General features: G+C 43.7%; 1 protein-coding gene and 1 pseudogene across 8 annotated transcripts in view; one reads left to right on the plus strand and one right to left on the minus strand.

Annotated features, from left to right (window-relative positions):
* Positions 1 to 25,545, minus strand: part of LOC121649383 — a 543,071-nt pseudogene that overhangs the window by 469,766 nt on the left and 47,760 nt on the right.
* ciz1b (cdkn1a interacting zinc finger protein 1b) overlaps positions 1 to 25,545 on the plus strand; it is a 40,551-nt gene that overhangs the window by 10,132 nt on the left and 4,874 nt on the right. For 3 of the 8 annotated variants that reach the window (XM_042000185.1, XM_042000183.1, XM_042000186.1), the window contains exons 7-10: positions 8,879 to 9,019; positions 25,025 to 25,119; positions 25,183 to 25,276; positions 25,348 to 25,452. In XM_042000185.1, coding sequence (XP_041856119.1) covers positions 8,879 to 9,019; positions 25,025 to 25,119; positions 25,183 to 25,276; positions 25,348 to 25,452 — 435 coding nt within the window. Of the gene's footprint in view, positions 1 to 1,249; positions 2,284 to 8,878; positions 9,020 to 24,774; positions 24,819 to 24,892; positions 24,929 to 25,024; positions 25,120 to 25,182; positions 25,277 to 25,347; positions 25,503 to 25,545 lie in introns of those variants that run through there. The other 5 variants (XM_042000180.1, XM_042000181.1, XM_042000187.1 and 2 more) reach the window with 4 other exon arrangements.

Genomic DNA, 25,545 nt, shown 5'->3' on the forward strand with positions numbered 1-25,545 from the left:
GCGGGTCGCGCTGATACAGCAGCAGGAGATGACGTGCGCTGCGACTTCTAATGATAAACTGCATGGTAATTATGCGGATGACCATCATGAAAGTATAAATAGTCTGGCCCTTACATTACGTCACTTATGCCATGTTGCTTGCGTATTCTCTCTCCGTCCGTCACACTGATCAATTCGGTCGTGTTTTTTATTAAGAAACAAATATGCAGGCTGCGCAAATTAAGGTTCTGTTAGTTTGTTTCAGTGGTGAACCAGGCTAAAGATGCCGTTTAAGCCTTTTTCAATAAATATTTGATTATAATTGATTAACTAAACATTTAAGCTAATAAGCTCTTGCGGTAGCACCGGATGTAAATAGAAGTTTGAAGGGAGCAAGGACACTCTCCCGGTGGTGGCGGTTGTTGACAACGCCCTGCGATTAGGCTCGTCAATAGCGCGGTGTTGCGAACCACCTCCACATGTGCCCGGGGCTTAAACCAGTGACCTTGCTGTGAGGCTGCGGTGCTAACCACCACACCACTGTTCAGCCCCCTATTTTGGACACTGATGTTATAATGATTTGAAGAGTGAGTACTAAATTATAACATTATTTGGACACTAATGTTATAATTTAGTACTCGCTCTTAAAATCTGTAATTCCCTCTGCCAAGGAGGTTATGTTTTACCCGGGGTTTGTTTGTTTGTTTGTTAGTTAGCAACATACATCGAAAAGTAATGGTCAGATCTTGATAAAATGTTCAGAACTTGTTGGGAATGCCCTAAGGAAAAAGTGATAAAATTTTGGGGGTGATCCATGCAATGTTGGATGACAATCAGTAAGCTTCATGGAGGTCTGCGCTCTCCGAGTGCTTTACTAGTTCAGATCTTCACAGCCATGTGCTGAACAGCTTTCTCATTCTTCCCACGTTATTGTGTAGGCTTCTCTAATTTTGTTAGATATTTAGCCTCGGAAACGGATATGGAAAAAAATCTACTTTGTTAGGTACAGCCTCTGTGGCAGGTAAGAAAGGACATTACTTGCTGGTCATCCTCCTTCCATGCTGTTGATGGAAGGTTGTTGCTAGCCACAGTGGCAGGTAGAAAGGGAGCTAAATCTAATAGAACAAAGGAGGATGCAATGTAAATCAGAGGGATAATAGGTGGGATCATTTCTAATCTGATTATATTACAGTACCCATAGGGTGCTAAATTAACAACACCAATGCATGCCTTAATTAAGATGACTTTTTTTATTTGTTTCTGTGACCAGTGACCACAACGGATGGAGTTATCCACCGCTACAAGAATGCCCTGCACATTTTCAACAAGTATGGATCCATGAAAAGGGCCTTTGCCAAAATCAACGTTGACCGCAACACAATTGCAAGAACAGCAGCAATTGCTGAACTAGCAATCACATTTCCAGACACATTCAAGGAGCTGCTTCCACAAGATGAAGCAAATGAGAAGATGTCTGTGTTTGCAGAGCGGTGCAGGGAGGCCATAACAGAGGAGATGGCTGGAATAATCACAGCAAAGAAAAAAATTGGAAAACTCCTCCCAATCATGTATAAATACACTTAATAATGTCATGATCATATTCATTCTGAATATTGTTGCCGATGTTAAGTTATTTTGTTCCTACACACAGACCATATGTTGTACCGACCTGCTTGAGGAGAAGTAATGCAACAGATTATTCTGTTTAAATTTTTGTGTTCAAATGCATTAGGAATAAAACTATCACAGCTAAGAGAAAAAGCAGAAAACTCCTCCCAGTAATGTAAACTTAAATTTCAAAATGTTGATCAATGTTAATATTCAGTTTTTCCATATTGACTGTTACAACACTGCTTGAGAAGTGAAGCAGCAGCTACTTTGTCAATGGTTTATGTTTAAATGCAGAAAGGAAAAATATCTTGTCTTTTGATATTGTTTAGACATCATTTGACAATGTAATTATCCTTAATTATGTTTCAATAAAAAGTCGCCCAATTCAAAGAAAAGAGTCATACAACTGAAAAACTGGAAAGTGTATGAATTAATGATTTTATTTTCGTGTCTGTGACGCACAAACCCATCCTCCATGGGATTACCAGTGTAATTATACTTAAAGACATCTTCATGAAACATTCAAGTGTCCCACTGTACTTGAATTTGAAGAATAGAGTTCAAATTCAAAGAAATGTAAGATGTTATAAACTGATTTGACTGTAATTATGATTAATGACATCTTCATGAAGCATAAAGTTTTCCATTTCACTTGAATTCACAGAGAAATATCCATAAAACGGTTATAAAATGATTTGACAGTGTAATTATACTTAATGAAAACTTCAGATTGCTCCACTTTACTTGAATTAAAAGAAAACAGTCATGACACTGTTATAAACTGATTTGACAGTCATGAATAGTTTTGGTTATATAGCTGTTGGAGGGAATATACAGTAAACTCATTTGGCAATGTTACGCTTAATATCTTAATAAAGACATTTATGAAACTATCATATATGTTTTGTTTTGACATCAGCTGTGACGACAGTTTATAATTGTGTCATAACAGCTAATGTCAAAACAAACCATATATGATAGTTTAGTGTCATGTTAAGTTACAAAACTAAATATTTTTTAAAGGTCCCATATTATGCAAAATTCACTTTTTAATGGTTTTGGAACAGTCATACTGGTCCCCCCGCATGTGTAGGAGACCCGTAAGTGTGAAACTCTTTCAGGCGCTCTCTCTCCCCCCTGCTCCACCTCTAGGGAAGTAAGCGCTGAAATGAGCTTGTTTGAAAGCGTGTACGTTATGACGTCATAAGGGACAATAACCACTCCCCACAGAGCGATGGACCCGTCTACCGGCTCTCAAAGCCCGCCCTCTAAAAATCACCTAGCGCCCAGTGTTTTTCCCTCTTCGGCAACCCTCGTTAGCGGACATGGCTAAGCGACAGAAGCACTGTTCTGTTTGTGGCTGCATAAATGAACACGAAAACGTTTTTTTACTTCCATCCACTGAACCCACGAGGACTGAGTGGATTAATTTTATTTTTGGAGGAAATGTACCCGGAAAACTTCCAAAGGTTTTGCATGTCTGTGGCCAGCATTTCAAAGAGGACTGTTTCCACAACATGGGGGCATGGAAAGCAGGCTTCGCCAACCGTTTGAAGCTGAAGCCAGGTTCAATACCAACTGTCCGTGACACAGCTGGAGAGGTAAGAGCTGGCAGTTATTTTATCGTTTCGGCCTTATTAGTCTGATAGCTTGAAAATATATTAGCACTGTTGTAAATGTAGCCAAGTCACTGTTTCTACTGTTTGTATCCGGTGCCATTGTGCATCAGATTGATGAGCGTAGCTAGCTGTGTTCTCCGTGCGTCGCGGTTTGGGTCGGTAATGGGGGCTTCAGGAATGGGTTCCGGTGTTCCGGCGTTTGTTTATCCTTCACTACGCTGTAATCAGCGTCTAGTTACCGCTAAGGCCTAACCTGTCAATCACCTCATGACGGGCGATGCGATGGGCGGAGCCAACAGCTGAGCTGCTCCACCAGGGTTCCGCCCACCATAAACGGCACATTTCTGAAGCTGCTAAAAAGAGGGAGGTGAAGAGAAGCCGCTGCACTCAAACTGAGGGTCGATTTGTCCATACCATGGCGGAAATATTTCATTTAGATATTAATGAATGGTCTCAGATTGGGAATAAAGTGTATAATATGGGACCTTTAAGCTTGACAACTAGGTCTGCTTTGTCATATTCATGACAGGTTATGTAGTCTTGGTTAATGTCAAGTTGTCATAACAAAGACATCTTAAACAATGTCAACTCTGCATCAAAAGTGTCATAATTTACCGATTGACCCTTAATGACAACTGTCATAAGCATTCATTCATGTCCATGAAAGGTGTCATGTCATGATTATGACAGCGTTATGTCAGTCTTATGCACACCCATTCAAGTAAAGTGTTACCTCACACTCGCGTCAGCTACAGCGCGTCTGAATGTGTTTTAACCCCAGTAATGCACCAGATCTCTTCTACCATCACCAGTGTCTCAGGAACAGTAGTGTGTAACTCTGTGGGGTAAATTTTTAGCACTATGTTGCTACTTAGACCTGGACATGATGATGAAGCCACTTCCTGTCAGACTTTCCACCAATCAGAGAGCTTAGATTGACGGTAATGTCCAATCAGGAGCAGCCAAAGATCAACCAGTGAGCAGAAAGTTCTATGTGTGTGTGAAAAGAAGAAAAATAATGCTCCTCTATGGCTGGAATAAAGCCAAGAAGACGTTTCTGATGCACGGTGGCGCCACAAAGCAGCTGCTACAGACTGGTTAATACTGGGATTATAAACTGCTACAGACTGGTTTATACTGGGATTAAAAGCTGCTACAGACTGGTTTATACTGGGATTAAAAGCTGTTACAGACTGGTTTATACTGGGATTAAAAGCTGCTACAGACTGGTTTATACTGGGATTAAAAGCTGCTACAGACTGGTTTATACTGGGATTAAAAGCTGCTACAGACTGGTTTATACTGGGATTAAAAGCTGCTACAGACTGGTTTATACTGGGATTAAAAGCTGCTACAGACTGGTTTATACTGGGATTAAAAGCTGCTACAGACTGGTTTATACTGGGATTAAAAGCTGCTACAGACTGGTTTATACTGGGATTAAAAGCTGCTACAGACTGGTTTATACTGGGATTAAAAGCTGCTACAGACTGGTTTATACTGGGATTAAAAGCTGCTACAGACTGGTTTATACTGGGATTAAAAGCTGCTACAGACTGGTTTATACTGGGATTAAAAGCTGCTACAGACTGGTTTATACTGGGATTAAAAGCTGCTACACACTGGTTAATACTGGAATTAAAAGCTGCTACAGACTGGTTTATACTGGGATTAAAAGCTGCTACAGACTGGTTTATACTGGGATTAAAAGCTCCTACAGACTGGTTTATACTGGGATTAAAAGCTGCTACAGACTGGTTTATACTGGGATTAAAAGCTGCTACAGACTGGTTTATACTGGAATTAAAAGCTGCTACAGACTGGTTTATACTGGGATTAAAAGCTGCTACAGACTGGTTTATACTGGGATTAAAAGCTCCTACAGACTGGTTTATACTGGGATTAAAAGCTGCTACAGACTGGTTTATACTGGGATTAAAAGCTGCTACAGACTGGTTTATACTGGGATCAAAAGCTGCTATAGGCTGGTTTATACTGGGATCAAAAGCTGCTACAGACTGGTTTATACTGGGATTAAAAGCTGCTACAGACTGGTTTATACTGGGATTAAAAGCTGCTACAGGCTGGTTTATACTGGGATCAAAAGCTGCTACAGACTGGTTTATACTGGGATTAAAAGCTATTACACACTGGTTTATACTGGGATTAAGAACTGCTACAGACTGGTTTATACTGGGATTAAAAGCTGCTACAGAATTTTTTATACTGGGATTAAAAGCTGTTACAGACTGGTTTATACTGGGATTAAAAGCCGCTACAGACTGGTTTATACTGGGATTAAAAACTGCCACAGACTGGTTCATACTGGGATTTAAAGCTGCTACAGGCTGGTTTATACTGGGATCAAAAGCTGCTACAGACTGGTTTATACTGGGATTAAAAGCTGCTACAGACTGGTTTATACTGGGATTAAAAGCTGCTACAGACTGGTTTATACTGGGATTAAAAGCTGCTACAGACTGGTTTATACTGGGATTAAAAGCTGCTACAGACTGGTTTATACTTGGATTAAAAGCTGCTACAGACTGGTTTATACTGGGATTAAAAGCTGCTACAGACTGGTTTATACTGGGATTAAGAACTGCTACAGACTGGTTTATACTGGGATCAAAAGCTGCTACAGACTGGTTTATACTGGGATTAAGAACTGCTACAGACTGGTTTATACTGGGATTAAAAGCTGCTACAGACTGGTTTATACTGGGATTAAAAGCTGCTACAGACTGGTTTATACTGGGATTAAAAGCTGTTACAGACTGGTTTATACTGGAATTAAAAGCTGTTACAGACTGGTTTATACTGGGATTAAAAGCTCCGACAGACTGGTTTATACTGGGATTAAAAGCTCCGACAGACTGGTTTATACTGGGATTAAAAGCTGCTACAGACTGGTTTATACTGGGATTAAAAGCTGCTACAGACTGGTTTATACTGGGATTAAAAGCTGCTACAGACTGGTTTATACTGGGATTAAAAGCTGCTACAGACTGGTTTATACTGGGATTAAAAGCTGCTACAGACTGGTTTATACTGGGATTAAAAGCTGCTACAGACTGGTTTATACTGGGATTAAAAGCTGTTACAGACTGGTTTATACTGGGATTAAAAGATGCTACACACTGGTTTATACTGGGATTAAAAGCTGTTACAGACTGGTTTATACTGGGATTAAAAGCTGCTACAGACTGGTTTATACTGGGATTAAAAGCTGCTACAGACTGGTTTATACTGGGATTAAAAGCTACTACAGACTGGTTTATACTGGGATTAAAAGCTGCTACACACTGGTTTATACTGGGATTAAACGCTGCTACAGACTGGTTTATACTGGGATTAAAAGCTGCTACAGACTGGTTTATACTGGGATTAAAAGCTCCTACAGACTGGTTTATACTGGGATTAAAAGCTGCTACAGACTGGTTTATACTGGGATTAAAAGCTGCTACAGGCTGGTTTATACTGGGATCAAAAGCTGCTACAGACTGGTTTATACTGGGATTAAAAGCTATTACACACTGGTTTATACTGGGATTAAGAAATGCTACAGACTGGTTTATACTGGGATTAAAAGCTGCTACAGAATTTTTTATACTGGGATTAAAAGCCGTTACAGACTGGTTTATACTGGGATTAAAAGCCGCTACAGACTGGTTTATACTGGGATTAAAAGCTGCCACAGACTGGTTTATACTGGGATTAAAAGCTGCTACAGACTGGTTTATACTGGGATTAAAAGCTGCTACAGACTGGTTTATACTGGGATTAAAAGCTGCTACAGACTGGTTCATACTGGGATTTAAAGCTGCTACAGGCTGGTTTATACTGGGATCAAAAGCTGCTACAGACTGGTTTATACTGGGATTAAAAGCTGCTACAGACTGGTTTATACTGGGATTAAAAGCTGCTACAGACTGGTTTATACTGGGATTAAGAACTGCTACAGACTGGTTTATACTGGGATCAAAAGCTGCTACAGACTGGTTTATACTGGGATTAAGAACTGCTACAGACTGGTTTATACTGGGATTAAAAGCTGCTACAGACTGGTTTATACTGGGATTAAAAGCTGCTACAGACTGGTTTATACTGGGATTAAAAGCTGTTACAGACTGGTTTATACTGGAATTAAAAGCTGTTACAGACTGGTTTATACTGGGATTAAAAGCTCCGACAGACTGGTTTATACTGGGATTAAAAGCTGCTACAGACTGGTTTATACTGGGATTAAAAGCTCCGACAGACTGGTTTATACTGGGATTAAAAGCTGCTACAGACTGGTTTATACTGGGATTAAAAGCTGCTACAGACTGGTTTATACTGGGATTAAAAGCTGCTACAGACTGGTTTATACTGGGATTAAAAGCTGCTACAGACTGGTTTATACTGGGATTAAAAGCTGCTACAGACTGGTTTATACTGGGATTAAAAGCTGCTACAGACTGGTTTATACTGGGATTAAGAACTGCTACAGACTGGTTTATACTGGGATCAAAAGCTGCTACAGACTGGTTTATACTGGGATTAAGAACTGCTACAGACTGGTTTATACTGGGATTAAAAGCTGCTACAGACTGGTTTATACTGGGATTAAAAGCTGCTACAGACTGGTTTATACTGGGATTAAAAGCTGTTACAGACTGGTTTATACTGGAATTAAAAGCTGTTACAGACTGGTTTATACTGGGATTAAAAGCTCCGACAGACTGGTTTATACTGGGATTAAAAGCTGCTACAGACTGGTTTATACTGGGATTAAAAGCTCCCTGGTTACTGCTAAGCTGCTACAGACTGGTTTATACTGGGATTAAAAGCTGCTACAGACTGGTTTATACTGGGATTAAAAGCTGCTACAGACTGGTTTATACTGGGATTAAAAGCTGCTACAGACTGGTTTATACTGGGATTAAAAGCTGCTACAGACTGGTTTATACTGGGATTAAAAGCTGCTACAGACTGGTTTATACTGGGATTAAAAGCTGCTACAGACTGGTTTATACTGGGATTAAAAGCTGCTACAGACTGGTTTATACTGGGATTAAAAGCTGTTACAGACTGGTTTATACTGGGATAAAAAGATGCTACACACTGGTTTATACTGGGATTAAAAGCTGTTACAGACTGGTTTATACTGGGATTAAAAGCTGCTACAGACTGGTTTATACTGGGATTAAAAGCTGCTACAGACTGGTTTATACTGGGATTAAAAGCTGCTACAGACTGGTTTATACTGGGATTAAAAGCTGCTACAGACTGGTTTATACTGGGATTAAAAGCTGTTACAGACTGGTTTATACTGGGATTAAAAGCTGCTACACACTGGTTAATACTGGAATTAAAAGCTGCTACAGACTGGTTTATACTGGGATTAAAAGCTGCTACAGACTAGTTTATACTGGGATTAAAAGCTCCTACAGACTGGTTTATACTGGGATTAAAAGCTGCTACAGACTGGTTTATACTGGGATTAAAAGCTGCTACAGACTGGTTTATACTGGGATTAAAAGCTGCTACAGACTGGTTTATACTGGGATTAAAAGCTCCTACAGACTGGTTTATACTGGGATTAAAAGCTGCTACAGACTGATTTATATTTGAGTGTCAGTTAACATGTTAACCAGGGTAATCTGGTGTTACCGTGTTGCGTGTAGTTGCAGAGCACCGGCTCTCTGAAGGTCACCATCCAGCGGAGCAGCGACAGCAGAGAGTTTGGGCAGACAGACAAGACGACTGAGAGACAGACATGTGGACTCCACTGTTACGTCTGCAACCTCACCTGCCGCTCTGCACAGGTGAGACAAACACACACACACCTGTCCTGCAGTAGCATGATGCAAATCAGAAACATGCTATTGATTTCTGAAGGTGCTGTAAGGGAAGGCAGTTTATTTGTACAACACATTTAATGTACAGGACAGTAAAGTGCTTTACATAAAACAAAAGCATTACAGATATTCAGAAATAGTAAAAGGCAGCAACACATACCAAGAATCACAATAAAATAAAAAATTACATTAAAATAATTAAAAGCTATTTAAATTAAAATTTACCATGCAGATTTCATGCATAGACATGAGAAAAGAAATGTTTTTAACCTGGATTTAAAAATGTCTACATTTGGTGAAAGTTTAATCTCCACTGGCAGTTTGTTCCACTTGTTTGCAGCAGAACAGCTAAATGCTGCTTCTCCATGTTTAGTCTGGACTCTGGTCTGGACTCTGGTCTGGACTAGTTGAGTCCAGTTGGACCCAGGTGCTGTCATGTAGTGCTAGAGGCAGTATATAAATATATATATATATATATATATATATATATTAGTTTTTTTTTTTTTTTTTTTTTTTTTTTAAGTTTTTTGTAAGTCATTTTGTTTAAATACAAGATCACAATTTCATCAAACAACATCATCTTGGGCAGAAGTGCAGCAGCTTATTCAGTACTTGGTTGAGCCAAAGAACTGGACAAATCTTTCTAACTCATTCTTTTTTTTTTTTTTTTTTTTTTTAACCCTGTACTGTCCAGCATCCTAACATACAGAACGGTGGTCTGTGTGCCATATTTTGCTTGACAGATTTGCTCTACCAAGGGAGACATGTTATATACATGGCTGCCCTTGATATTTTTATTATTTTTATTGTAATCTTATTTTCTTTAGTCTTTATATGTCAGTGCTGAACCTGACAGGGAGATAGAGGAAGAGAGAGAGAGAGAAAAAAAAAAATAAAAGGGAGAAAAGGACAGGATTAAAATGTGGAAATAACAGTTGTCTATGCTGCCCAGAACATATCACAAAAAAACAACAACAACATAAACTACCACAGTACTACATGATACCGAAAGAAAGATAGAATGATGATAATATAAAAAATTACAATAGTCATCAAACGTACCTGCAGATGAACGTACCAACACACAAACATCAGCTACATCTAGTGAGAAGCGGATGGAGAGACGAGCACGTTTGTGAGCATGCACGTGTTAATATGCATGTGTGGCCATGCAACAAGGAGGAAATGTGTACCCGCAAGGGGGCCGCGATCACGCTGCACCCCGAAGCATCAGCGGGGGACGGGGGGAGCCCGAGGCCCCAAAGGCCAAGCAGATCCACAGAGTACCAAGCCCGGGACAGCCAAAGCAGACAGAGCAGCGGCCCACCTGGACCAGAGCAGAGGGGTCCCCAGACCGGAACCCCCGGCGCGACGGGGCAGGGGCACCGGGCAGCCCAGGGCGACGGCGAGCAGGCCCAGCGGGCGCTGCGGCGCGGGCTGCACAGAGGGCAGGCGCCCCACAGGCCCAAGGGCCACCCTTTCCCCCCAGCAAAGCCCCACCCAGGAACCCGACGGGGCCCGACCGCCCCAGGCAAAACCATCGTGGGCCACGCCAACCCAACACCAAGGCTAGGCACCCCAGGGACAAGAACATGTCCGCAGGTCCCCCCCCCCCCCCCCCCCCCCCCCCAAAAAAAAAAAAAAAAAAAAAAAAAAAAAAACCTCTTTACCCCAACCCTTACCCATTCGCCATTGGGTTTTATTGAGAAATTCCCACCAGGCTGTCAGAGAAGTGCTGATGTTGACACTTTTAAAGCACTTTTGCTTTTTTATACTTAAGCTGAAAAAAGGAAGATCAGAAATTTCCAAATTGTCACAAAATGTTTGTTCTATGTCTATCCACAGGTCATCTAGTGGACTAGGTTTGAGCCATTTTAGGACATATTGCAATCTATTAGCTAGGAAGTAATGTTGAAAGTTAGGCAAGTCTAATCCTCCTCTATCTTTCGGCTTCTGTAAAGTTTTTAAACTGATCCGGGGTGGTTTATTTTTCCCGAGAAATCGGGAGATGTGTGATTCTAGCGATTTAAACCAGGTAGAGGGCAGTTTCATAGGAATCATAGAAAACAAATAGTTGATTTTGGGTGGAACCATCATTTTTATGGTGGCGACTCTCCCCATGAGTGAAATGGGTAGAGATTTCCAGCGAGCAAGATCATCTTCTATAGTCTTAAGAAGGTGAGTGTGATTAAGTTTTATTAGTTCTGAGAGCCTGGAGGGAATATTTACACCCAGGTATCTAATGTTACCTGATTTTAAGGTGATGCTGGGTAGATTTTGAAAGCTACAGTTGATGGGTAGAACTGTACTCTTAGACCAGTTAACGGAGTAGTCCCACAGTGATGAGAATTTATTAATTAGTGAGATTGTTTCAGATAGAGAGGTTTGTGAGTTCTGGAGGAATAGTAAAACGTCATCAGCATAAAGACTTATTTTATGAAATATATTTTTGGACTGAATGCCTTTAATAGCTTTATTTTGTCTAATTGCAGTTGCTAGCGGTTCAATAAATATAGCAAAAAGTGAGGGAGATAGTGGACAACCTTGTCTGGTACCCCTTTGTAGATTAAAACTTGGAGAGGTTTGATCATTTGTTCTAACACTCGCATTAGGACAACTGTATAAGATTTTAATCCAGTTAATGAAAGATGGGCCAAAGCCGAATCTGTTTAGAGTAGCTAGTAAATATTTCCAGTTAACACGATCAAAAGCTTTCTCTGCATCTAAAGAAACTATTATTGTTTCCAGGTTATTGATGGTAGAATAATCTATTATATTAATTAGTCTCCGCATGTTAACAGTGGGATATCTGCCCTTTATAAAGCCTGTTTGATCAGGGTGTATAATGAGAGGAGTTACTTTCTCTAACCTTCCAGCTAATGCTTTGCAGATTATTTTAAGGTCTGCATTTATCAGTGATATGGGTCTGTAGCTAGATGGTATTGTGGGGTCTTTACCTGGTTTTAATAGTACAGTAATGGTGGCAGAGTTTATGTTTGGGGGTAAGTAACCATTTTCCTTTATTTGTGTCACCATTTTGAAAAATGTTGGGACCAGTATTGACCAGAATTCTTTATAGAACTCTGCTGGGAAGCCATCCGGACCTGGGGCTTTTTTACAGGGCATATGTTTAAGGGCTTCATGTAGCTCCACCACTGTGAGGGGGGAATCTAAGGCCGTGACTTGTTCCTGCTGTAAACCTGGAAGATCTATGTTGTTAAGAAAATGATGGATATCATTGTCTGTTGGATCTAAGTGTGATGTATACAGAGTTTTATAGAAATCTCTAAAGATGTTGTTTATTGCATCTGGGTCATGCGTAATATTACCTATTGAATCTTTAACAGCCGATATGGTAGATTTTTCCTTATTTATTTTTAACTGGTTAGCTAAAAATCTTCCGGATTTATTACTGTGTTCAAATGTCTTCAAGCGTAATCTTTGCACCAGAAATCCTGTTCTCTTGTTGATTATTTCATTTAATTCCAGTCTAGCCTTTCCTTATTTGGTTCATAGTTGGTTCATCTGGTGAAGCACTGTAGGCGTCCTCTAATGATTTAATTCTTATTTCTAATTCTAATATTTTTGAGTTTTCGTTCTTTTTTTTATGTGACGCAAAAGAGATGATTTTGCCTCGCATTACTGCTTTCCCTGCTTCCCACAGAACACATGCTGAGACTCCTGGTTTGTCATTGTTTTCTAAGTATATAGCCCATTCTTTTGTGAAGTAGCTGATAAAGTCGGGATCTTTAAGCAACGCTGTATTAAATCTCCAGCTTTTAGTCGGTGGTGTGATTCTCGTGTTCCTCAAAGTAAAGGAAACTGGGGCATGGTCGCTGATAGTGATGGGGTGAATCTGGGTCTCTGAAATCTCACTCACCAAAGAGCTGCTAACCAGAAAATAATCTAGCCTAGAGTATGAATGGTGAACTGAGGAAAAGAAGGTGTACTCTCTGATATTAGGGTGATAAGACCGCCATATATCGCAAAGTCCAAAATCTTCCATATAGTGTTTTACAGTGTTTGTGGATTGCCATTTTCTATGGTTTACAGTGTTACTAGACCTATCAGCTGAGCCCAGAACCATGTTAAAATCCCCTCCTGCGATCAGTGTGCTATCTGTGTGTTCAGAAAGTGATGTGAAGAAAGAGTGAAAGAAGGAGGGATCGTCAACATTTGGGCCATATAAGTTAGCTAAGCATAACTTCATATTTTGAATAGATAATTTTACTATGATGAAACTTTCTTCTGGATCTGTGATAACGCTGATTTCTGTGAATGTTACTTTTCTATTTATCAAAATGGCTACCCCTCTCTGTCTGGAGTTAAAACAGGCTGAGTAAACACGAGGAAACTGGGTTGTAGAGAGGGCATTAACTGATGTTTTTGTCATATGAATCTCCTGTAAGAACACAATGTCTGCCTGCAGATCATTTAATCTATTAAAGATTTTTAGTCTCTTCTCTCTGGTCCCAGCTCCGTGCACATTCCACGTGATAAATCTAAGGATGGTCATGCTTGTGGTGAGAAAGTGAGTGTTGGATGCTTCTTGTTAATATAAATGTGTATGTGTGTGTGTGTGTGTGTGTAAGTGTATGAATATGTATGCGTAATGTTGTGTGCCTGTGTTGAATGTTATTAAATGTACTTGAATTAATAAATGTGAGTTTATGGTTATATATGCAGGTATTACTAAATGTACTGTGCAGCTTAGCATTAGTGTTATATGGTTCCGTGAGGTGGCAGCTAGAAAAAAAGAAAAACAAAAAAGAGTGCAGAGAGAGAGGAAAAGAAGAATAAAGCGGGAAGAAAACGACAAAAAAGAGGGGGAAGTGGGTGAAAAAAGAAAACGAACCCATAAAATATAAGTCCATTTTGTGAACATTAGAGACTGGCAGTATTATTGTCTATTGTGAAGAAACATTAAACTCTGTGACTTAAGCCCAGTGAGTCTGATTAGCGTTTATAACACCTGTGCAAAGTGTGCAGAGTGTGGATACATATCTGAGGTCAGTAGAGCAGGGAGTGGTGTTATGGTCACGATGTAGCTGTCCATTAACGTAAAGCTTGTCCACCGAGATGACAGCGCGGGCTCCTCCGTCCAGGAATTTCCTCCTGATGGGGAACAAGATCTTGCGACGCTCCTGGATTTCTCTGGGAAACTGATCGCTCATACTAAGGTCAGTCCCACGAAGCTGTCTGCCGCAGCGCTTCACCTCTTCTTTTTCTTTGTGGAGAACGAATTTAGCTACTATCGGCCTGGGTCTGCCCTCCGGTTTTTTTTTCCCTATGCGGTGAACCCGATGAAAAGAGATGGCTTTTACCTTTTCCTCTGGAAGTTTAAGGTTGGATCTGATGAATTTTTTAACAGCTGCCTCTGTATCTTCCTCCACCTGCTCTGGGATCCCTGAAATAACTAGGTTATCTCTCATGCTACGGCCCTGTAGATCTAGGACTAACTCTTTCATTTTTTTATTTTCCACTGATAGTTGGCTTACTCCTTCGGTGAGGGTTTTCACCGAGTCTCTGAGGATGTTGTTCTCCGTAGCAAGAGCTTCCACCTGCTTTTGGCTATATTCCAAACTTTCCCTTAAAGATTGAAACTCACGATGAAGAACTTCCAGCAGGGAGAGCCGGGCATCGAGGCTGGATAGCTTCCCGTCGATGGAGATTAGAATATCCGTCGTATCGCTGCCGGTTGGAGAGACTGGGCTGGTCGCTTCGGGGGATTCCGCCGGGCGAACTCTTTTAGAACTGGAGCCGGTTTTTGAGGCCGTCGCTGCAGCGTTAGACTTGCCCATTACGATCCGCTAGAAGCTTTCTTCGATGAAATCCGTCGGGCTGATGAGATCTTCTTCGATGTGATCCAGAGTGACCGGGTTAGTGTGGTTTGGAGTATATATATATATATATATATGTATTTTTTTAATATTTCCCTGTTAGCTTGTGGCGTTTTGTTTGTTTTTTAGTAGCGCGCCATGTTGATTTTGCCAAGTCTCGCCGAGTCTCACGTTACAGCATTCTCCTCCTCGCGTTACAGCATTTCTACCTCATTCTGAGTAGAAGAGTTAAGCTAAGTGTGGAAATGCTCCTTAAACAACTGAGTCTTTAGCTTGCTTTTAAAAGTGGATAAGGACTCTGCGGATCGGACGGAGTTTGGTATATCGTTCCACCACCGGGGAACAACAGAGGAGAAGAGTCTAGCTACTGATGTGGTGCCACCTTGTGGTGGGAGCACTAGGCGTCTTTCACTGGCAGAGCGTAACTGTGGAGAGGGAGTGTAGCTCTGGATTAAGGGGTGAAGGCAGACCGGAGCCGTTTGAGTTATTGTTTTGTAAGCCAGAAGCAGAGCTTTGAATTTGATGCGCTGTAACTGGAAGCCAGTGGAGAGCGATTAGCAGCGGAGTGACATGAGCTCTTTTGGGCTGGTTGAAGACCAGACGTGCTGCTGCATTCTGGATCATCTGCAGAGGTTTAACTGAGAATGCAGGCAGGCCAGCCAGTAAGGAGTTGCAGCAGTCAATGCGTGAAATGACCAGAGCCTGGACCAGGAGCTGGGCCGTGTGTTCAGTCAGGTAGGGTCTGATCCTCCTGATGTTGTAGAGAACAAATCGGCAAGATCGAGCAACCGAGGCAACATGGTCCTTAAAGGTCAGCTGGTTGTCTACCATGACACCAAGATTCCTGGTAGAAGACGTAGGCGCAAGCGTGATGGAGTCAAGCTGCATGCTTATCTGTGGCGGTAAGGAAGGATTGGCTGGAAAGACAATAAGCTCTGTCATGGACAGATTTAGCTGAAGGTGGCGATCCTTCATCCATGCGGAGATATCAGCAACATGCTGATATTCACATTGAGACGTTGTGTCTTCAGGTGGGAAAGAAAGAAAAAGCTGAGTGTCATCTGCATAGCAGTGGTAGGAGAAACCATGAGAGCTAATGATGCACAGAGTGAGGAGGTGTATAGTGAAAAGAGAAGAGGGCCAAGCACAGAGCCCTGAGGCACCCCTGTTGTCAGCCCATATGATCTGGACACGCCCCCTCGCAAGATAATTTGAAGGATCTTTCTGTGAGGTAGGACGTAAACCACAAGAGGACAGATCCTGAGATGCCAAGCTCCGAGAGTGTGGAGAACAGTATATGATGGTTGACCATGTCAAAGGCAGCCGACAGGTCCAGCAGTATAAGGACTGAGGATTGACCAGCGGATCTGGCAACCCGTAGGGAATCAGTAAGTGACAGGAGAGCAGTTTCAGTAGAGTGACCTTGCCTATAGCCAGACTGATATGGATCTAACAGGTTGTTGTCTTGGAGGAACTGTGAGACCTGACTGAAGACGGCACGCTCTAGTAGTTTAGACATGAATGGAAGCAGTGAGACCGGCCGGTAGTTTCCAACCTGGGCTGGGTTGAGTGTGGGTTTCTTCAGCAGCAGGGTAACCCGAGCTTGCTTGAAGGCAGAGGGAAAGACACCGGATTTAAGAGAGGAGGTGATATTATGGGTTACTGCAGGATTGACTGTAGGTAAAATGCTCTGCAGGATGTCAGAGGGAACAGGATCAAGAAGACATGTTGTGGGTTTTGAGCTGACTAGAAGTTTAGAGACTTGGTCCTCATTTAGAGAGCAGAAGGAGCAAAGTGAGGCACCAGTAGCTGGTTTGGTAAGGCTGAGTTGGTCAGGCTCAGTGAATTGGTTACTGATGGTAGCAACCTTTTCAGTGAAGTAGGAAGCAAACATTTCTGCAGTCAGCACAGTGGGAGGCTGAGCAGGTGGTGGAGATAGAAGAGAGTTAAACACCATGAATGTGTCGTGTGTTGGGAGCATTGCAGATCTTGTTCTGATAAAAGGTTTTCTTGGCCGCCTTTAGGCTGAATGTGAAAGTTTCAGGTTTTTTCTGGTACTCAGACAAGTCAGTGTTCTTTTGATTTGTGCCACTTTCTTTCTGCAGCCCTGAGTCCAGGTCTCTGTGCTCCCTTAGAACCTCTGTGAGCCATGGACTGGGAGGGTTTTGTCTGGCTGGTTTTGACACCAGAGGACAGAGTTTGTCCAGAGAGGAGGCGAGAGAGGAGCAGAGTGTTTCTGTAGCCTCATTAACAGACAGTAAGGAGAAGTCTGAGTGGGAAGGGAGGGTAGAGTAAACCTCATCAGACAGCTGTGTAGGTCTGAGGGAGCTCAGGTTTCTGCGGTAGGACACCATTTTAGGAGTCGCTTGAGTGACATGATGAAGGAAGACAGAGAATTTAACCAGGAAGTGGTCTGAGAGATGCAGCGGGGTAACGGACAGGTCGGCTGTGGAACAGTTTCTGGTCAGAACCAAGTCAAGAGTATTACCAGCTTTGTGTGTTGGAGGAGTCTGAACCAGTTTGAGATTGAAAGAGTAGATGAGAGCCAGAAAGTCAGTTGCTGTGGTTTGCCAATGTGAATGTTCATGTCTCCCATTACAATTAGTGGTGTGCCATCATCAGGAATGTCAGAGAGAATCACGTCCATTTCAGAGACAAACTCATCTATACTGCCACCCGGAGGCGGTAAATGACCAGAATGTATGCAGTGATGGGTGTAGAGACCTTTACTGGTGATACTCAAGTGATGAGCAGGTAGCCATAGGACGGAGAGGTCAAGTTCCACTTTTTAGAAATAAGTTCCACCTCCTCGTCCAGCTGAGCGAGGTGTTTGGGTAAATGCTACATTGACAGAAAGGGCAGCTGGTGTAGCTGTGTTTTCTGGATGGATCCAGGTCTCAGTCAGGGCTAGGACCTGAATGTCTGAGAGATTTATCAATGAACTGATGAATTCTGTTTTGTTCACTGCAGACTGACAGTTCCAGAAACCGAAGGTAACAGAGGATGTGGCAGACGTGCATGCCATTGAAAAGGACGGGTTCTGCGGATTGCACTGTCTATGGGTGACACCTCTTGGTCTGTACCGTGTCTGACAGGGACAGTTTGAAGCACATTGTGCGTTGATTTAGTAGTGAGGAGGTTTAAGCTCGTGCCCTTGTTTGGTGGACTCGTGCAGGTAGACTCGCAGTTCTTTACCCTTTGTGGTCTTACTGGGAAGTCCTGTTAAAGACCAGTACAGTTATCCAGCCTACTGGAAATGGATGCATGGAGGAGTTTCTCCTGGTCTTACTGGGAGACTAAACTTTTAATCCTATTGATGTTTCTGAGCTGGTAAAAAGCTTCTTAGTAACAGCTTTGATGTGGCTGCTGAAAGTCAGGTCTGAGTCTATCAACACTTCAAGGTTACCAACTTGGTCCGTGGTTTTAAGAGCCCGAGTCTCAAGATGTTTACCAATGCTGACCCTCTTCTCTTTCTACCAAACAGAATATTCTCAGTTTTGTCTTCATGTAATTGTAGAAAATTCTCCTTCATCCAGGTGTTTGTTTACTCCAGACTCTGACACAGTAAGTCTGCTGGGCTGCAGTCGTCTAGTGACAGAGACACATAAAGTTGTGTATCATCAGCATAACTGTGATCATTAATGCTATAGTTCTGTAATATTTGACCCAAAGGGAGCATATACAAGTTGAACAGAAGAGGTCCAAGGACTGACCCCCGGGGGGCTCCACAAGTCATGGCCACTCGCTCAGATAAATAGCTGCCGATCGTAACAAAATAACTCCGGCCTTCTAAATAGGACCTGAACCAGTTAAGGACAGCTCCAGAAAGTCCAATCCAGTTTTCCAGCCTGTGCAACAGGATTCTGTGATCTACAGTATCAAACGCAGCACTGAGATCCAACAGAACCAGGACTGATACTAGACCAGAACCAGGACTGATACTAGACCAGAATCAGTATTCAACCTAATGTCATTTAACACTGTGACCAGAACTGTTTCAGTGCTGTGATGAGGTCGGAAGCCGGACTGAAATTTATCAAGATTTCCGCTTTCATTTAAAAAGTCATGAAGCTGGTTAAATACAACTTTCTCAATAATCTTGGAAATAAAAGAGGTTAGAGACGGTCTAAAGTTGTTCATTATAGAGGCGTCTAGAGTCCTTTTCTTTAGGAGGCTTAATAGCAGCGATCTTTAGTGACTTGGGAAAAATACCTGATGCCAGCGAGCTGTTAACTATCAGTAGGAGATCATTTTCTACTGAGGTAAAAACTGGTTTTAAAAAGTCGGATGGGATCATGTCCAGAGTGCATGATGTTGATTTCAAATGCCAAACTGTTTGTTGTAGGATTTTTAAATCAACCATTTTAAATTGCAACATAACATCAGAATTATTTCCAGGTTTTAGACACAGACTAGTTTTCTTGTTTGACTGTGTGGAATTAATATTTTGCCTAATTGTTTTAAAATTTTGGCTAAAAAAGTTGGTAAATTGGTTGCATTTCTCAGTGGAAAGGAGCTCTGGGCTTATCTGTTTAGGAGGATTTGTAAGTTTTTCAATCATAGCAAACAGAGAGAGAATTGTTGACGTTCCTGTTAATCATTCCAGATAAATGCAGCTCTCTGGCCTTCACAGCTCATTGTTATAGTTACGCAGGCTTTGTTTGGACAGCTCTGAGTGAATTTGAAGTTTATTTTTCCGCCATTTCCACTCAGTTTTTCTGCATTCTCTTTTTAGGCTGGTAACCACAGTGGTGTTTCTCCATGGTGTTTTCTGTTTGATCAAAGTGCTCTTAATTCTTATCAGTGCAACAGCATCCATTACATTCAAGACTTTCAGACTGAAATGATCCAGGAGTCCATCAACTGACTCTGCTCTGGTTGTTGGTAACATAGCTATGGGCTCCACAAACTTAGCACTTGTTCTTTCATTAATGTTCCTCTTCCTAACCGAGGAGCAGGTTGGTTGGACATTCTGAGTGATCAGTAAATCAAACAAAATACAAAAATGGTCAGACAAGGCCGAGTCAGTGACAGCAACAGAAGAAATATCAACACCCTAAAATAACCAGGTCCAGAATGTGACCTCGAATGTGGGTCGGTTCTTTTACATGTTGCCATAAACCAAACATCCAATATGGAAGAAAATTCCTTGACATTACCATCCGTCATGTTATCTATGTGAATATTAAAATCCAGTTATGATGAAATGGTTAAAATCAGACAAGATAACAGACAATATCCATCCATCCATCCATCCATCCATCCATTTTCTTCTGCTTATCCGGAGTCGGTTCGCGGGGGCAGCTGCCTTAGCAGGGAAACCCAGACTTCCCTCACCCCGGCCACATTCACCAGTTCATCCGGAGGGATCTCGAGGCGTTCCCAGGCCAGCCCAGAGATGTAGTCCGTCCAGCGTGTTCTGGGTCTTCCCCGGGGCCTCTTTCCTGTGGGACATGCCCGAAACACCTCACCAGGGAGGCGTCCAGGAAGCATCCTGACCAGATGCCCGAGTCACCTCGTCTGGCTCCTCTCGATGTGGAGGAGCAGCAGCTCTGCTCTGAGCCCCTCCCCGGTCACCGAGCTTCTCACCCTATCTCTAAGGGAGAGCTCGGCCACCCTGCGGAGAAAACTCTTTTCGGCCACTTGTATTTGCGATCTTGTTCTTTCGGTCACTACCCACAGCTCGTGACCATAGGTGAGGGTAGGAACGTAGATCGACCGGTAAATCTAGAGCTTTGTCTTTTGGCTCAGCTCCTTCTTCACCACGACAGACCGATGCAGAGTCACTGCAGACGGCACACCGATCCGCCTGTCCATCTCCCGCTCCATCCTTCCCTCACTTGTGAACAAGACCCCGAGATACGTGAACTCCTCCACTTGGGACAGGACCCTACTGCAGACCCGGAGAGAGCACTCCACCCTTTTCTGGCTGAGGACCATGGTCTCGGACTTGGAGGTGCTGATTCTCTTTCCAGCCGCTTCACACTCGGCTGCGAATCGCTCCAATGAGAGCTGAAGATGACGGCCCGACGAAGCCAACAGAACCACATCATCCGCAAAGAGCAGAGACCCAACCCTGAGGCCACCAAACCGGATCCCCTCGACACCTCAGCTGTGCCTAGAAATTCTGTCCAAAGTTATGAACAGAATCGGTGACAAAGGGCTGCCTTGGCAGAGTCCAACCCGCACTGGAAAAGATTCTGATTTACTGCCGGCAATGCGGACCAAGCTCTTGCACTGGTTGTACAGGGACTGGACCGCTTGTACAAGCGGGTCCGGCACGCCATACTCCCGGAGTACCCCCCACAAGAGTCCCCGGGGGACACGGTCGAATGCCTTCTCAAAGTCCACAAAGCACATGTAAATTGGTTGGGCAAACTCCCATGCCCCCTCAAAGACCCTGAAGAGGGTGTAGAGCTGGTCCACTGTTCCACGACTGGGACGAAAACCACACTGCTCCTACCTAATCCGAGGTTCGACTATCCGACAGACCCTCCTCTCCAGCACCCCTGAATAGACCTTACTGGGGAGGCTGAGGAGTGTGATCCCGCCGTAGTTGGAGCACACCCTCTGGTCCCCCTTTTTGAAGAGGGGGACCACCACCCCAGTCTGCAAGTCCAGGGGAACTGTCCCCAATGTCCACGCGATGCTGCAGAGGTGTGTCAGCCAAGACAGCCCTACAGCATCCAGAGCCTTAAGTAACTCTGGGCAGATCTCATCCACCCCCGGGGCCCTGCCGCTGAGGAGCTTTTTAACCACCTCAGCAACCACAGCCCCAGTGATAGTAGAGCCAGCACCAGATACTCCAGACTCTGCTTCCTCATTGGAAGACGTGTTGGTGGAATTGAGAAGGTCTTCGAAGTATTCCCTCCACCATCTCACAACGTCCCGAGTCGAGGTCAGCAGCCCCCCATCCCCACTGTACAAAGTGTTGACGGAGCACTGCTTTCCCCTCCTGAGCTGCCGGATGGTGGACCAGAATCTCCTCGAAGCCATCTGGAAGTCATTCTCCATGGCCTCTCCAAACTCCTCCCATGCCCGAGTTTTTGCCTTAGCAACCGCCGAAGCTGCGCTCTGCTTAGCCCGCTGATACCCATCAGCTGCCTCTGGAGTCCCACAGGCCAAAAAGGCCCGATAGGACTCCTTCTTCAGCTTGATGGCATCCCTCACTGCCGGTGTCCACCAACAAGTTTGGGGGTTACCGCCACGACAGGCACCAACGACCTTACAGCCACAGCTGCGACTGGTCACCTCGACAATAGACACATGTGGACACTCTTATGTCTGAACAAGGTGTTTGTTATGGACAGTCCATGACGAGCACAGAAGTCCAACAACAAAGCACCACTCGGATTCAGATTAGGGGGGCCGTTCCTCCCAATCACACCCCTCCAGGTCTCGCTGTCGTTGCCCACGTGAGCATTGAAGTCCCCCAGCAGAACGAGGGAGTCCCTGGAAGAAGTGCTCTCCCAACACCCCCCTCCAAGGACTCCAAGGACCAGTCCCCCTACCCGAAGGCGGAGGGAGGCTACCCTTTCGTCCACCGGGGTAAACCCCAACGTACAGGCGCCAAGTCGGGGGCAATGAGCATGCCCACACCTGCTTGTAGCCTCTTACCGGGAGCAAGAAGAGTGGAAGAGGGTCCAGCCCCTCTCAAGGACAGTGATTCTAAAGCCCAAGCCGTGCGTCGGTGTGAGTCCACCTATATCTAGTCGGAACCGTTCAACCTCACGTACCAGCTCAGGCTCCTTCCTCGCCAGAGAGGTGACATTCTATGTCCCTAGAGCTAGCTTCTGCAGCCGAGGATCAGACCGCCAGGGTCCTCGCCTCTGGCAGCAGCCCAGCTCACACTGCACCCAACCCCCTATGGCCCCTCCTGCAGGTGGTGAGCCCACGGGATAACAGACAATAACTCAGAAAATTCATCAATAAAATTTACAGTGTCCCGGACATCTGTAGATGATTAGAAATAGGATTTTAGGAATGCCCCTTAAAATAAAACTAAGATATTCAAAAGTAGTAAACTCAGCAAATGAAATCTCTTTACACTGGAATGAATCTTTAAATAAGGCAGCTTCTCCTCCCCCTTTCCTCCCGGTTCAACATTTATTCATAAAACTAAAATGAGGGGGTGCTGTTTCATTAAGAACTGTAGCACTTGTGTCTTCTGCTAACCACTTTTCTGTCAGAAAAAGAAAATCTAAACTGGGAGAAATTATTAAGTCATTAATAATTGATCTCAGAACAGCTGTTAGTAGTAGCAAAACTACAGAAGGACCCTGAACGCATCATGGATGTTATCTTTGTTGTGAATTCTGCTGCTGCTGCATGAACCTCCTGCACCTCCTCCCGTGCCCTGCTCTGCCAGGACAGATGATCTAAGAGGAGGATGAGGAGGGGCAGCCCTGTATTTCTTGGTAGATGGTGGTCGCTGGGGTCCGGTCCGGGATAGAGACATCCTTTGAAGACCTTGGGTGATGTGGAGAAGAGGGTCTGGTGAGGGGGGAGAGCTGGGAGTTGATCGCCTCTCTACTGTGTCCTTCACTCTTATCTGTACATCATGTTTGGGTTTGCCGTCCCAACAGCATGACGCAACTGTGCACCAAGTAATCTGCATCCAGTTAGATTTGGATGGACACCATCAGGTCTGAATCACTCCTTACAGTTCCAAAAGATATTGAAGTTATCAGTGAACTTTATCCCATGGGTGATACATGCGTTTGATAACCATGTGTTCAGGCCAAGACTGAAAAGTTCAATTCATTTACCTCCCGTAGGAACGGGTCCTGAGATGTGAACATCATGCTCCAAACTGACACAGTCTCTCGAACAACAGAGAAAAGTCTCGGATCCTTCTCAGAATATCCAAAGACCCTGTGTGGACAATAATCTTCATACCATCTGGATGTGAAGACAGAATGGTCTAAAGACCTCTGTCAGTTCCCTGACTGATGGATCAGGAAAAGTTAGATTTTCCGTCTTTGCCATCCTCACATGCTGTTATAGAGACCCCAACCAGAACCAGTCCGATAGCTTCTCTAGTCCTTCTGGTTGTGGAATTCTGGCCTCTCCTCCTGGTCTGGTTAGTCCTTGGCTGAGTTTTAGTCTATTGTCACTGCCCCTTCTTCTTTGTGGCCTTGTTATTTAATTATGTGTGTGTGCAGGTGAAGCTGGAGTGTACCTGGCTGTGCGTGTGTGCGTCAAGGGCTCAACGCACTGCGCGTATAAAAGACCCGCCTACGGCCGGCCTCAGCCCTCTCTTTTCCTCGCTCCGCTCCCAGGCCGCACCTGCGCCCGCTGCACCTCGCCTTTTGCTTTACTTTTAGTTTAGCTTTACACCATACAACACTGCACTCATTACATTCTACACACAACCATGCACACACCTACACTTCTGATTTTGCAGACAGCCACACTTCATGGTTATCCTAATTTGCCTTAGTTTTGGTTCATCTTTCATTAATAAATTATCATAATTGGCCTTATCTGTTGTTTGGCGTAATTTTGTTATAGCCGTAAGCCGGGTTATGACACTATTTGTTGAGTTTTATAGATCCTTGCATTACATTCATCATCATTTATTTTAATGTGAGTCAACACATCATATTTATTATGCAGTGAGACTTCAGGTGGAGGTAGCAAAGCAGGAAGTAGTCCTGTAACATTGAAAGAACTGATGGTGGCGCCACATTCATTTTCTGAAACTCACATGAAGAAAAAAAAAACTTTCTCATTCTCATCTGTCCAAAAGATGAAGATAAAATACAAAGCCGCTATTTCTTCTTCTGTGGTTTTTCTCTAGCTTTTTATTCACCTGTTACCTGTGGACCCAGACTCCACCCCTCTGTTTGTGTTTTAGCTCCTCCTACCAGAGAGGCCACATGAAGTCGCTGTTCTGTCACATCTGTATTTTCATATGTTGTTTAAATGTGTGAACATGCAGAAAGGAACTTTTAGTCCAGTTCGTAGACTGGGAATTGTCCCCTTAGAGCTCCTCCGTAGACGTATTTGGCTGTGAAAGGTTTCCTGGTTCTTGGTAGGACACATGTCCTCGTTACGTCTCCACATGACACATGATCTCATGACACCTGCTCATCTTTGGAGACAAATGTGTGTGTTGATGTGTGTTCAGGTGTTCCAGGAGCACATGTCAGGACAAGAGCACCTGAGGAAGCTGCAGGAGATCACACACTGCATTCACCTCAACACGAACACTCTGCTGGACAGGTATGAATGCACACACACTGGTTGGTTTTCTCCCTCAGTGTCTGAACCTTAGTCCACCTGCAGGGGGCGTCGCTCTGAAACACAGCGCTGGTGTGACTCCTGTCAGATCCACTTCAGTGGGGACGTCATCAAGCATCGACGCACCAGACAGCACAAGGTGAGAGGGGAGAAGAAGCTACAGCCACCATGAGTCTTCCTCACTTCACTGTGTTGTTGTGTGTGATCCAGGTGTGTAAGCAGCTGTGTCGGCCCTTCTGTCCGGTGTGTAAACGACACTTCAGGACGCCCAGAAAGTTTGTGGAGCACATGAAGTCTGCAGAGCATAAACAGCAGGTGAGCTGGTGCAACAGCTGCTTGGAAAGCCAGAAACGAAGCGGAACGGCCGCGTAACAAAGCGGAACAGCCGCATAACGAAGCAGAACGGCT

The sequence above is a fragment of the Melanotaenia boesemani genome, chromosome 11 (genome assembly GCF_017639745.1).
Source record: "Melanotaenia boesemani isolate fMelBoe1 chromosome 11, fMelBoe1.pri, whole genome shotgun sequence".
NCBI classification, from domain to species: Eukaryota; Metazoa; Chordata; class Actinopteri; order Atheriniformes; family Melanotaeniidae; genus Melanotaenia; species Melanotaenia boesemani.